Source organism: Moschus berezovskii, chromosome 27 (assembly GCF_049115385.1).
Source record: "Moschus berezovskii isolate FMDL1 chromosome 27, NW_MosBer_1.0, whole genome shotgun sequence".
In the NCBI taxonomy this organism is placed as follows: Eukaryota; Metazoa; Chordata; class Mammalia; order Artiodactyla; family Moschidae; genus Moschus; species Moschus berezovskii.
In genome coordinates this window covers 23218653-23232350 of record NC_142486.1, presented here as the reverse complement: position 1 = coordinate 23232350, position 13698 = coordinate 23218653, and the positions used below count along the sequence as shown (strand labels likewise).

Genomic DNA, 13698 nt, shown 5'->3' with positions numbered 1-13698 from the left:
TATTCTTTGCAGTCAAAGATGGAGAAGCTCTATACAGTCAGCAAAAACAATACTGGGAGCTGACTGTGGCTCAGATCATGAACTACTTATTGCAAAATTCAGACGTAAATTGAAGAAATCAGGGAAAACCACTAGACCATTCAGGTATGACCTAAATCAAATCCCTTATGATTATACAGTGGAAGTGACAAACAGATTCAAGGGATTAGATCTGATAGAGTGCCTGAAGAACTATGGACATTCGTGATATTGTACAGGAGGCAGTGATCAAGACCATCCCCAAGAAAAAGAAATGCAAAAAGGCAAAATGGTTGTCTGAGGAGGCCTTCCAAACAGCTGAGAAAAGAAAAGACATGAAAAGCAAAGGAGAAAAGGAAAGATAAACCCATTTGAATGCACATTTTCAAAGAATAGCAAGAAGTGATAAGAAAGCCTTCCTCAGTGATCAATGCAAAGAAATAGAGGAAAACAATAGAATGGGAAAGACTAGAGATCTCTTGAAGAAAATTAGACATACCAAGGGAAGATTTCATGTAAAGATGGTCACAATAAAGGACAGAAATGGTAGGGACCTAACAGAAGCACAAGATATTAAGAAGAGGTGGAAAGAATACATGGAAGAACTATACAAAAAAGATCTTCATGACCCAGATAACCACGATGCTGTGATCACTCACTAGAGCCAGACATCCTGGAATGAGAAGTCTAGTGGGTCTTAGGAAGTATCACTAGGAACAAAGCTAGTGAAGGTGATGGAATTCCAGTTGAGCTATTTCAAATCCTGAAAGATGCTGTGAAAGTGCTACACTCAATATGCCAGCAAATTTGGAAAACGCAGCAGTGGCCACAGGACTGGAAAAGGTCAGTCTTCATTCCAATCCCAAAGAAGTGCAATGCCAAAGAATGTTCAAACTAATGCACAATTGCACTCATCTCACATGCTAGCAAAGTAATGCTCAATATTCACCAAGCCAGGCTTCAACAGTACGTGACCCATGAACTTCCAGATGTTCAAGTTGGTTTCAGAAAAGGCAGAGGAACCAGAGATCAAATTGCCAAGATCTGTTTGGTCATCAAAAAAGAAAGAGAGTTCCAGAAAAACATCTACTTCTGCTCTTTTGACGATGCCAGTCTTTGACTATGTGGATCACAGTAAACTGTGAAAAATTCTCAAAGAGATAGGAATACCAGACCACCTGACCTGCCTCCTGAGAAATCTGCATGCAGGTCAAGAATCAACAGTTAGAACTGGACATGGAACAACAAACTTGTTCCAGTTCAGGAAAGGAGTACGTTAAGGATGTATATTGTTACCATTCTTATTTAACTTATATGTAGAGTATATCATGCGAAATGCCAGGCTGGGTGAAGCACAAGTTGGAATTAGTTTGCTGGGAGAAATATCAATAACCTCAGATATGCAGATGACATCACCCTTATGGCAGAAATCAAAGAGTAACTGAAGAGCCTCTTAATGAAAGTGAAAGAGGAGAGTGAGAAAGTTGGCTTAAAACTCAACATTCAGAAAACTAACATCATGATATCCGGTCCCATCACTTCATGGCAAATAGATGAGGAAACAATGGAAACAGTGAGAGACTTTATTTTCTTGGGCTCCAAAATCACTGCAGATGCTGATTGCAGCCATGAAATTAAAAGACGCTTACTCCTTGGAAGGAAAGTTATGACCAACCTAGACAGCATATTAAAAAGCTGTTTTTAATATTACTTTGCCAATGAAGGTCCATCTAGTCAAGGCTATAGTTTTTCCAGTAGTCATGTATGGATGTGAGAGTTGGACTATAAAGAAAGCTGAATGCCGAAGAATTGATGCTTTTGAACTGTGGTGTTGGAGAAGACTATTGAGAGTCTCTTGGACTACAAGGAGATCCAACTAGTCCATCCTAAAGAAATCAGTTCTGAATATTCATTGGAAGGACTGATGCTGAAACTGAAGCTCATTACTTGGGCCACCTCATGCAAAGAACAGACTCATTTGAAAAGACCCTGATGGTGGGAAAAATTGAAGGCAGGAGGAGAAGGGGATGACAGGGGATAAGATGGTTGGATGGCATCACCGACTTGACGGACATGAGTTTGAGTGAGCTCCAGGAGTTGGTGATGGACAGGGAAGCCTGGAGTGCTGCAGTCCATAGGGTCCCACACAACTGAGTCGGACACAACTGAGTGACTGAACTCACTGAACTGAACTGATATATAGTGCATCTATAAAATCCCAATGAATAATTGGGATTCAACATTGGGTTAAATGAATTGTGTCAAAACTACCACACTTGATGACATAGTAGGGAAAAATATTATTCTTAATGAGAGAGTAGGGGAAATTTTTTTAGTAAGTTAAAAAAATTAATTAATTTGTTTTTGGCTGTGCTGGGTCTTTGTTGCTGCATGGGCTTTTCTCTAGTTGTGGCAAGCAAGGGCTACTGTCTATTTGTGGTGTGCAGGCTGCTCATTGCAATGACTTTTGCTATTGTGGAGCATAGGCTCTAAAGCTTGTGGGCTTCAGTACTTGCTGCACATCGGCTCCTGGGTTCTAGAACACAGGCTCAATAGTTGTTGTTCATGGGCTTAACTGCTCTGCAGCATGTGGGATCTTCCTGGATCAGGAATTGAATCTGTGTCTCCTGCACTGGCAGGTGGATTCTTTTTTTTTTTTCCATGTGTAATTTTTCTTTAATAAAACTGGCCAGAGCTTGTTTTAAAAAAAAAAAAGATGTGGAAAGCATTTTTTGTCCTTGTGGTGAGAACTCTTAGGTTTTGTTCTCTTTTGTATATAATACACAACAGTGTTAATTATATTAATCATATTGTATGTTACATCCCTAAAACTTATTTGTCTTATAACTGGAAGTTTGTACCTTTTGACTACCTTTGTCCAACCCCCAGCCACACCACTCTCCCACACATTACCACTGGACCTGTCCTACCAGAAATGCTGCAAGGATTCCTTCAGGTTGACATGAAAGGATGCTAGACAGTAACTAGTAGTCATATGAAGACATAAAAATTCCTATTAAACGTTAAATACATGGGCAGGACTTTTCTGGTGATCCAGCGGTTAAGATTCTGCACTCCCAATGCAAGGAGCCAGGGTACAATCCCTGGTCAGGGAACTTGATGGCAGGTGGATTCTTTACCACTGAGCCACCAAGGAAGCCCTGGGAAAAATTTTTATTCCTAGAAATTTTATTCTGATTCAGAATCTGGAGACCAGAGGCCTAACCTTGATCTTTGATTCTAAATAACAATATGATTTTGTGAAATGATAATGCTTCACGTGTCTGTGGAGATGGTGGGGCTGACAATAATATAGTAATCAGGCACTATATCTGGCAATCTACATATTTCTTATCTCAATATTACTCTATGGGAAAAGTTTTACTGTCTTTATTTTATAGATGAGGAAACTGGGGCTCAGAATGTTGAACTAACTTGCCTAAAATCTCACAGCAAAAAACGGAAGGGAGTGAGATTTGAAACTAGGTCTATATGAATCCAAATCTGTTCCCTCTCTGGATGCCAGTGTTCTTATGGGGCCAAACACCAGATGGCATTTAAGGTCCCTTGTAGTTCTGTCCTATGATTCTGCAGAAAAAGTGCATTTGAGACTTACATTATTCAGTTTATGTCTTTAAGGTAGTTTTACATAGAAAGTGATTGCAGGGGAGGAAACCTGAAATTAGGTGAAGTTTCACGAAGGTTCTCCAAGATTGAGATTGTAGAGACATTTCTTTCATGTATTAATAACAGCACCTTGATTTTCCCTGAGGAACCACCACTTTGTTTCCCTGAGGAGCCAGACTTGACTTTGGTGGCTCTGACTCTATCTTCACTTCTGGCAGAGGTGGGGGTATTACTGTCTCTTTCTTATCTTTGTAATTGGTTCAGGGATGGTCATGTGACTTTATCAACACCATTCAAAGCTAATCCTGAGACTTTTTGCTAAGGACACTGAGAGTGATGTTCTTTTTCCTTCTGGACTTGAACACGAGACAATTTAAGTCTGAGGTTACTGGGGGCCCAACTGAGAATGAGTTTTTCATGCAGAGAGAAGCAGAATCCAGAAATGAAGAGAGATGGATTCCTGATGACATTATCTAAATAAAATCTGTATCCTACTATGCCTGAGGCCAACATATTTCTGGACTTTTCAAGTTAGGTGAGGAAATTCCCTTTTATTGACTAAGACAGTTTGAATTGAATTTCTATCATTGGGAGGGTGCTTCCCTCATAGCTCAGTTTGTAAAGAATCTGCCTACAATGCAGGAGACCCGGGTTTGATTCCTGGGTCAGGAAGCTCCCCTGGAGAAGGGATAGGCTACCCACTCCAGTATACTTGGGCTTCCCTTGTGGCTCAGCTGGTAAAGAATCTGCCTGCAATGTGGGAGACCTGGGTTCGATCCCTGGTTTGGAAGATCCCCTGGAGAAGGGAAAGGCTACCCACTCCAGTATTCTAGCGTGGAGAATTCCATGGACTGTATAGTCCATGAGGTTGCAAAGAGTCAGACACAACTGAGCAACTTTCACATTCACATTCTATCACTGGGAACCAAAAAAGTCTTGACTAATTCAAAGCACAATGCCCTGAAAGGTTCTATTTCATCCCTAAATTAAAAAAAAAAAAAGAAACCCCAGGGAAGATGGTGATAGGAAAAATATTGGATTTTAAACATCAACTCCTGGAAATGAAAATTGAAGGTACAATGGATTGTTAAGTGTCTTCATCTCTACCTCCAGCTCTAATGAGGCATTTCCAAAGGCTATCAGTTCAGTTCCAATCTACCATAGTTCTTTCTGATTTCTGACCTCAGCGAACAATAAACAGGTACATTTCCACATAGGTACATGGAACCAACCTGGATAATTTTCCCAATAAACCAAGGTACTGGCTGAAGTTTCATCTTTCTGATGTTCACATTTAGAACTTCCATAAAAACTTCATAGTCTGGCTGTGGAAGAATAACTCCAGGAAACAAATCTGATATAATTCCCTGTTAACAAAAATTCAAGATGTGAAAAGGATGAATTATCAGATATATAACCTCAACAATTTTTTTTTTTAAAATGGAATCTACAAATAGCAGGAATCCTTGGAAAATTCCAAACCTCAGGTTTCTATACCAAAATCATGAATTTAATCCACAATTACTAATTCCAACAATATTTGTTAAACATGATGTTTCCTCCCAATAATTTAAAAGCCAGCAAATAGCTAATGTCTGTGCTATTTCAATCATTACACTAGGAATGAACAAAATAGCCATGCTTTCTGTCTTTAAGAGCTTACAGCCTAGTAAGGAAGACAGGTGTTAAAATAGTTACAAAACTAATTATATTTGATATAAACAACTAACTACTCACAGTCAACAGCAAATATTATCCTATCAGTGAAACTATTTATACTAAAAATCAAGAATTAGGAATATTGCTATTACCATTATTACTTAATATTTGGGGGAGGGTATCTGGCAATAGCGATGTTGGCTAGAGAATGTAAAGGGTGCAAGGAGTGGAAGAGGTGCCAACATTTTTTTCATCTTGGGAAGTAGAATCTCAGTGCTTAGCCAAGGTCCAAAAGCATTGCATACCTGAAACAGAGGGACATCTTGAGCCAAGAACTTGGCCAGGTTGACATCAAGCAAGGCCCGGAGCAGCAGGACACTCTCCTTCTCCTCTGGATACTTGAGTTTCAGGTTGCCAGCAGCAGTGAGCACAGACTTGACAGCACGCATGCCATAGTCATAGTGATGCTGGGAGGAGAGCTGCTCTGAACACAGGCGGTAGGTTGCCACAATTTTCTGAGCAAGACTGGGAAGGCAAAGACATGTCTGCAGACCCTCCAGTAAGGACCATGTCCTGCTCAGCAGACATTCCCAACATGTTGTGCCCTGTCCCTTCAGAAGCCAGGCTTGCCCATGAACGTGATGGAAAAATCTTATCATTTGAAGGTTTCTTCACAGAGTTACCATAATGAGCTAAGGAAGCAATATAACTCTCTTTCAAAGGTAGGGTGAAAAATAGCAAGCACATACATAAGTGTAATATGCACTGTATAAGAAATTGTATGTGTTTATACTTTTATGTGTATATATGAGTGTATGTGTGTGCCACACTTATACACATTTGGGAAGATTACATCGAATGATTAACAATGTTAGTGCCTATAGAGTGGGGCTACTAAGGGACACAATGGGTCCCTCAATTTTGCACTTCTGTAACATTACGATTCTTTTCAATATCCATCTTTTAATTTAAGAAAACCAATTCAAAAATTCATATACTCAGCACATAATAACATGTATGCTCATGTGCACTACCATGTCTTATTCTTCCTGAGCACACAGGGCGCCGCATTTCCCAGCCTTCCCCACAGGGGTGGCCACATCGCAGACTCCTAGCCAGTGGCATATGAATGAAGTGGAAGTGTGCCACTTTGAGGGCTGGTTCATAAAAACCTCCTCCATAAGCTCCTCCATGCTCATGTGTTATAGCTGTGAGATATAAGTTACCTGGGTTCCTTGGGGAAGAACTCCCCTGATGACAGATACCCATTTTGGATTTCCAGGGAGTGAAAAATAAAACTTTTACTATGCTAAGCCATTGGAATTTGGAGGTCAGGTTTACCCTAACTAATGTACTGATGCACGTTTTCCTTGCAGGACTCCTGTCTAACAAGACTGATTTACTTTAAAAGTGAAGACTGTGTTGCTTACTGGTACCTAGCACTGGGCAGGGCATAAGGCAGGTGGCTCAATGAAGGTTTGCCAATTGAATAAATGAATTGAACAGGCAATGTAAGCCAAGTCTCCTATAGAAAACAATAAATTAAACCTCTTATGACTGAGGCAGCCTCTTAGCCTAGCAAGGATGACACATTCTGCTGAGAACATGTATAGCCCCGTGTATTAACAGCAATGACCTCCAGACCACAAAGACACTTTGGGCCTTGTGGAGATACCTGTGGTAACAAAAAAATCAATTGATTGTGGCCAAGCAATGTGAAAAGACAAATGTAAAATTTGAAATAGACCAATAAAAGCCATTTTAGAGTGAATATTCACAATTCTGGTTATATGTGAAAAGGACACTGATGCTTGTGTATGTCTGTGTCTCAGAAAACTGGGTAATACTTGAATGAGAGATAATCAAGTTGATTGGAGTAAATAAATATTATCTTGATAACAAAGTTAATTCTAAATTATATTAATTTTTCCTCTTCAATCTTGGTCAATAACAACTCAATCTTGAAATAATTTCATGTCTTTCAGTCATTTAGGAATGTGCGTGTGTGTGTTAATAGTGAGGGACAGAGAAGAAATGAGTGAGCCTTCCTTAGAAGTGGTCCAGGTTTATATATAAAGGGAGTGGAGAGCTCTTTCTTGGAAATCTTGGCCATTTCCTAGTCAAAGAAGGGGTCAAGACCGAGACGAGGGCTGTGTACATTCAGATAGACTTGTGAGTAAAAGCATATATCTCAAGTTTCTCTTTTTTGTTTTCCAATGGACAATTTACCTTGAATCCACCCTACAAAAAGTCATTCCATCATTCTTTCTTTAAAACCCACTGGAAAGCCAATATAATGTACCTTCTGGAGTCTAGAAATCCCATAGAGTAGAGGGAGATTTCTCCAATGAGGGCATAATCTGGCACCATCATGGCCACTGTCCGAAACAAGGCCTGGAAAAGAAATGCCATTCAGAACCTAAATGTGTGCGGTGAAAACTGGGGAAGACACATCTAAAGAGGCAAAGAGAAATAACATGATCATTCAGACCATCCAATGACAATCAAGGAAAGGAGGGCTGGAGGACAAATCAGTGCATAGAGACAGTCTTTACCAGATGGATCCATTACTCCACAAACCTCCCCACTAGCCTTGTCCAAATACATTGGGTCCCTCAATGGTTGTGTGGAAGGCCTTAGGTGCTGGTATCCTAGGAACACGTCATCCTCCTATGCCAAATAGAGTTTCAATAGCTTCATTCAACTATTGGGGCTTTCTGGTGTTCAATGTAGACAGCAGAAGTCATTCAGGGATGCAGGATAATTACATAGCAGAAGAATCCTGAAGTTAGACAGATCTTGATTTAACAAATCAAGTCCTTGTTCTGCTACATACCAACTGTGGGTAAGTTGGGTAACCCCTCTAGACCTCAGGTCTTTAACCTCAAAATGGTCTAACAACTATGCCCTCTTCATAGTTATCATGAGGACAAATAATATTACATAAGTGAAGTGGTTAAAAAGGTGTGTAGCACACCGAGGAAACCAGAATTGAAAGAGACACATGTACTCCAATGTTCATTGCAGGACTGCTTATAATAGCGAGGACATGGAAGCAACCTAGATGTCCATCTGCAGACGAATGGATAAAAAAGCTTTGGTACATATACACAATGAAGTATTACTCAGCCATTAAAAAGAATACATTTGAATCAGTTCTAATGAGGTGGATGAAACTGGAGCCTATTACAGAGTGAAGTAAGCCAGAAAGAAAAACACCAATACAGTATACTAACGCATATATATGGAATTTAGAAAGATGGTAATGATAACCCTGTATGCTAAGTTGCTTCAGTCGTGTCCGACTCTGTGTGACCCCATAGACGGAAGCCCACCAGGCTCCCCCGTCCCTGGGATTCTCCAGGCAAGAACACTGGAGTGGGTTGCCATTTCCTTCTCCAATGTGTGAAAGTGAAAAGTGAAAGTGAAGTCGCTCAGTCGTGTCCAACTAGTAGCGACCCCATGGACTGCAGTCTACCAGGCTCCTCTGTCCATGCGATCTTCTAGGCAAGAGTACTGGAGTGGCTTGCCATTGCCTTCTCCGATAACCCTGTATACGAGACAGCAAAAGAGACACAGGTGTATAGAACAATCTTTGGGACTCTGTGGGAGAAGGTGAGGGTGAGATGATTTGGGAGAATGGCATTGAAACATGTATATTGTCATATGTGAAACGAATCACCAGTCCAGGTTCAACGCATGATACAGGATGCTCGGGGCTGGTGCACGGGGATGACCCAAAGGGAGGATAAGGGGAGGAGGGAGGTGGGAGGGGGGTTCAAGATGGGGAACACATGTGCACCCGGGGTGGATTCATGTCAATGTATGGCAAAACCAACCAATATAATATTGTAAAGTAATTAGCCTCCAAAAAAAAAAAAAAAGGTTTGTAGCACATAGTAAGGGCTAAATAAACATCAGGTATTATTTGGCCACCTCATGCGACGAGTTGACTCACTGGAAAAGACTCTGATGCTGGGAAAGGTTGGGGGCGGGAGGAGAAGGGGACGACCGAGAATGAGATGGCTGGATGGCATCACCGACTCTGTGGACATGAGTTTGAGTGAACTCCAGGAGTTGGTGATGGACAGGGAGGCCTGGCGTGCTGTGATTCATGGGGTCGCGGAGAGTCGGACACGACTGAGCGACTGAACTGAACTGAACTGATTATTATTATTGGGGCTTTCCAGTTGGCGCTAGTGGTCCAATGCAGGAGACATAAGAGACATGGGTTTGATCCCTGGGTGGGGAAGATTCCCGGGAGGAGGGCATGGCAACCCATTCTAGTATTCTTGCCTGGAGAATCCCATGGACAGAGGAGCTTGGTGGGCTACAGCCCATAGAGTCTCAAAGAATTGGACATGACTGAAGTGACTTTGTATCTTAGATCTTAGAGGAGAAGAGACTTGCCTAAGTCATGCAGTTAGAGGTAGAGCCCCACTAGAATCCACACTTCCTGACACCAACCCTGAGTGCTTTCTACTAGGCTACTGAATGTTGTTTAGGCAGATCTAGCATGGTTGTTAGCTGGGAGGGATGCAGGAGGGACTTAGAACAATTGTGCACTATAAAATGAGAAATGTGGGTTCAAATTCTACTTTGGTGTCTACGGGTCTATGTTGACCTAGAGAGGAGGGGTCACTCTTAGGGATTTCCTTGACTTCTGTTCCCAGGGAGGAGGAGGAGTGGTATATTTGAATTAGATTCCAGGAACTAATCAGAATGCGTTTCTAGCAGATGGAGCATCATGTGCTATTGTGAATATACGTTTTTGTCCAGGTCTCTCTTGTGTCTCACTCAAGGGAATGAAGCAATAATTTGAAAGAAAACCCATAAAGAAGTGGGTCTTGAAGTCTCCCTTTCTTCATGCATTTGGGGGGGGGCTAGATGCTCCACAGGTGGAGACGCAGTCACTGTTCACTTTGGGTTTTTTTCATCTATGAGAGCAGCACGTTAAGGTCATTTAGTGCCTGTCCCCTTGAAGATGGCCTGGCTGGCATTCTCTCTCCGCTACTTCAGAGGCACACTCCTTTTCCCATAGCAGCAGAGCCAATGCTTATTGCCATGGTGGTAGCTCAGGCCAGTTGAGCAGCAGGTCTCGAGGATATATTAGCTCTCTTGTTATCTCTCTAGTTGGTTGGAACATTCTGCTTTGGTGTGGACACCACTTGGGCCTCACTAGCTTAGCTCCATGTGCTATAGTCTTGGTTTAAAAGCGTTCTCTGTGTTGAACTTTTGATGCTACCTTATATGCCGATCTGTTTTATTTGGTCTACAATGATTTTATTTTGCCTACAATGATTTTAGTTTTTGCATTAAACCAGGATCTAAAAATAAGATTTTAAGTAACAATCTAAATTTCTGGTTTTTCCTGAAAAATGAGAAGGTCCCACAATTCCTGCTTGGCCAGAGTAGGCTGGGGATAAGTAGGGGCTGCTGCCTCTAGGTGGGATATCTGTCAGAGTCCCTATCAGGCCTATTTGGCTTTTCTCATTTACATGAACTGTCTGACCCTTGTATACATCAGAAATAGTGACACTCATTCCAGTGGTCATCGTTTCCTCTTTGCCATTGGTTATTATGGTATATATTTCTTCCCACCTCATAAAAGCTAAAGTTGGGGAGATGATTGAGTTCTGAAGCCAAATAACATCTTCACTTCTCATAGTTGAAAAATGTCACATGGTCTATTATCTGGCTTCTCTGTGAGATGCCTGGATACTTCCAAAGGTTTCTATACCATAAAGTACACCCAGTGTTTCCCACTCTGATGTTTACCTTGAGGTTATCTGGCAGCTCAGCCCGGCCAGCATACCCAGGGTTCATGGTGATGAAGACCGCACAAGTTGGGTTTAGAGAGAGCTCAGTGCCTTCAAAGATGAATGTCTTTAGCTTCCGGATAATGGCTTGTTGAATGCTGAGAATCTGTTGAGCTACCACAGACAGTACTTCTACCTGGAGTGAGAATGGCTGGTTGATTTGAGCTCCTGCTTCTGACGGCCACCCACCCCACTCTGCCACAGTATCCTTCATCTAGCGAAGAAAGAACCCCATCACCTGAGAATAAGACCTTCACATTCAAAGTTAGGAGCATGATTTAGAGTTTTGGGAAAAGAACAGAAAATTGGTGTGTATATGCATGCATACGTGTGTGTGTCTGTCTGTCTGTAAGTAGTTTCCATAGTATTTTATCTTTGTTCCTGTACCTGCATAATACTTCACCCATAGGATGCATGGATGGTGTTTATTGGTTCAAATTGCATGTTTACATTCCCTAATCTCAACTGCTCACCCAAATAGAATTAACCATTCATTCATTTGTGATGACTCCTTTGTACCACTGATATAGACTTCTCTCATAATCTACTTGTATCATTTAATTTTTATCTCCCTTGGCTGAACTATAACAGTCTAGAGGGCAAAACTGTTTCTTGCTCATCTCTGTGTCATGAACACATACACAAAATCTGACATAGGGTAGTTACTCAATAAATTTTTGAATGAGCAAGTGGTTGAATGAATTTGGTGAGAATGCTTATGTATACCTTAGGCATTTTGTCTCCTTGGGACTGTTTTTGTTTGGTTCATGGAGTACTTACTTTGTGCATGAGGCCACAGAGGAGACATAAGCCCTGTCACTGAGGAACTGAGAGCCCAGAAAAAAGCCCCTGCATGTCCAAACCCTTTATTCAGTAGCCTAGTAGCAGGGTTACCTCAATCCTGTTGAACTCATCAAAGCAGGCCCATGCTCCAGCCTGGGCTAGTCCTTTGAAGAACTTCCCCATGGCTTTGTAATCCAGACCATCAGAGCAGTTGAAGACCACACACTAGAGACAGAGAGGGGATGTTGGCTCCATTGAGGATGGGTTTCTTCCCATCTGAATAACCCTGCACCCTGAAACAGAGGTGGGACTCCCCTCTTCTGATTCTACCAGAGGAGCTGGGGCCCCACTCTGCCTGGTACTCTAAGCCATCTTGAACTTCATGCCAATGTCCCTGGATATGGCTCCAGAGAGGGATGAGAAAAGAGTGTGAGGATGGACAGCATTTCCCTACCTGCTTGGCCAAAGCTTTGGCCAGATCTTTGGTGGTTTCTGTCTTGCCTGTCCCGGCTGGACCCTCTGGGGCTCCTCCAAGGTTCAGCTTCAAAGCCCCCATCAGTGTCCTAAGGGGAAGAAAATAAGAACTCAATGCCATGTCCTAAGGCACAAGAAATAAACTGGCTTTTGGTTTCTTTTGTTTTGACACAAATAATTAAACATGCTTTTCCCTGATTATATGGACAATACATCATCATCATAAAAAATTCTATTTTACTCAGTGTTGTAACCTTGGTGCTGGTGTATGGGTGGCACCTATAAGCATTTGTTTGAATGAATGATTGAATGGATAAACAAATATATACATACTAAATGACAACCTAGACAGCACATTAAAAATCAGAGACATTACTTTGTCAACAAAGGTCCATCTAGTCAAAGTTATGGTTTTTCCAGTAGTCATGTATGGATGTGAGAGTTGGACTATAAAGAAAGCTGAGTGCCGAAGAATTGATCCTTTTGAACTGTGGTTCTGGAGAAGACTCTTGAAAGTCCCTTGAACAGCAAGGAGATCCAACCATTCCATCCTAAAAGAAATCAGTTCTGAATATTCATTGGAAGGACTGATGCTGAAGCTGAAACTACAATATTTTGGCCACTTAATGCAAAAAACTGACTCACTAGAAAAACCCTGATGCTGGGAAAGATTGAAGGCAGAAGGAGAAGGGAACGACAGAGGATGACATGGTTGGATGGCATCACTGACTTGATGGACATGAGTTCGAGTAAGTTCCGGGAGTTGGTGATGGACAGGGAAGCCTGGAGTGCTGCAGTCTATGGGGTCGCAGAGGGTTGGACACAACTGAGCAACTGAACTGAACTGATACTAAATGAATCAAATGAAAGTGAAAAACCCTCTGCATTCCAAAGACCACCGATGCTAATGGAATAATGAAAAATAAATATATTTCTCCCACTAGATTATGAACTCTTGAGTTCAGAACCCATTGTTCAGTTCCATATGGGAGGCATAAGATAAATATTAGAAATGAATATGTCAACTGTGGTTCCACAGCCCTGTGTATGAGCCTCTATAATTTCAGTTAACACACTTTCTTATAATCACCTGAGTGTGTCTCTCTCCCCTACCTCATTAGGTTGGGGATTCCTGGAGGTCACACATCATGCACAGCAAAGTTCAAGAAATGGTTGTTGAATAGTGAGTAGAATAGATAAATGACTGAAGAAGTCATAGAACATAGAAAACAAGTGATTGAGGACTTCTAAAGAAAAAAGAATACTCAAGTACTACTTTTGTAAATTAAAAGTTGCACTAAAACAATATATAAAATCA

At 41.5% G+C, this 13698-nt stretch overlaps 1 protein-coding gene across 1 annotated transcript in view; it reads right to left on the bottom strand.

Moving 5' to 3' along the window:
* Positions 1 to 13698, bottom strand: part of DNAH3 (dynein axonemal heavy chain 3) — a 244562-nt gene that overhangs the window by 126702 nt on the left and 104162 nt on the right. The window contains exons 29-34 of the mRNA XM_055409629.2: positions 12361 to 12469; positions 12018 to 12131; positions 11083 to 11259; positions 7607 to 7698; positions 5610 to 5829; positions 4878 to 5012 (exon numbers count right to left, since the gene is read on the bottom strand). Coding sequence (XP_055265604.2) covers positions 4878 to 5012; positions 5610 to 5829; positions 7607 to 7698; positions 11083 to 11259; positions 12018 to 12131; positions 12361 to 12469 — 847 coding nt within the window. The remainder of the gene's footprint in view (positions 1 to 4877; positions 5013 to 5609; positions 5830 to 7606; positions 7699 to 11082; positions 11260 to 12017; positions 12132 to 12360; positions 12470 to 13698) is intronic.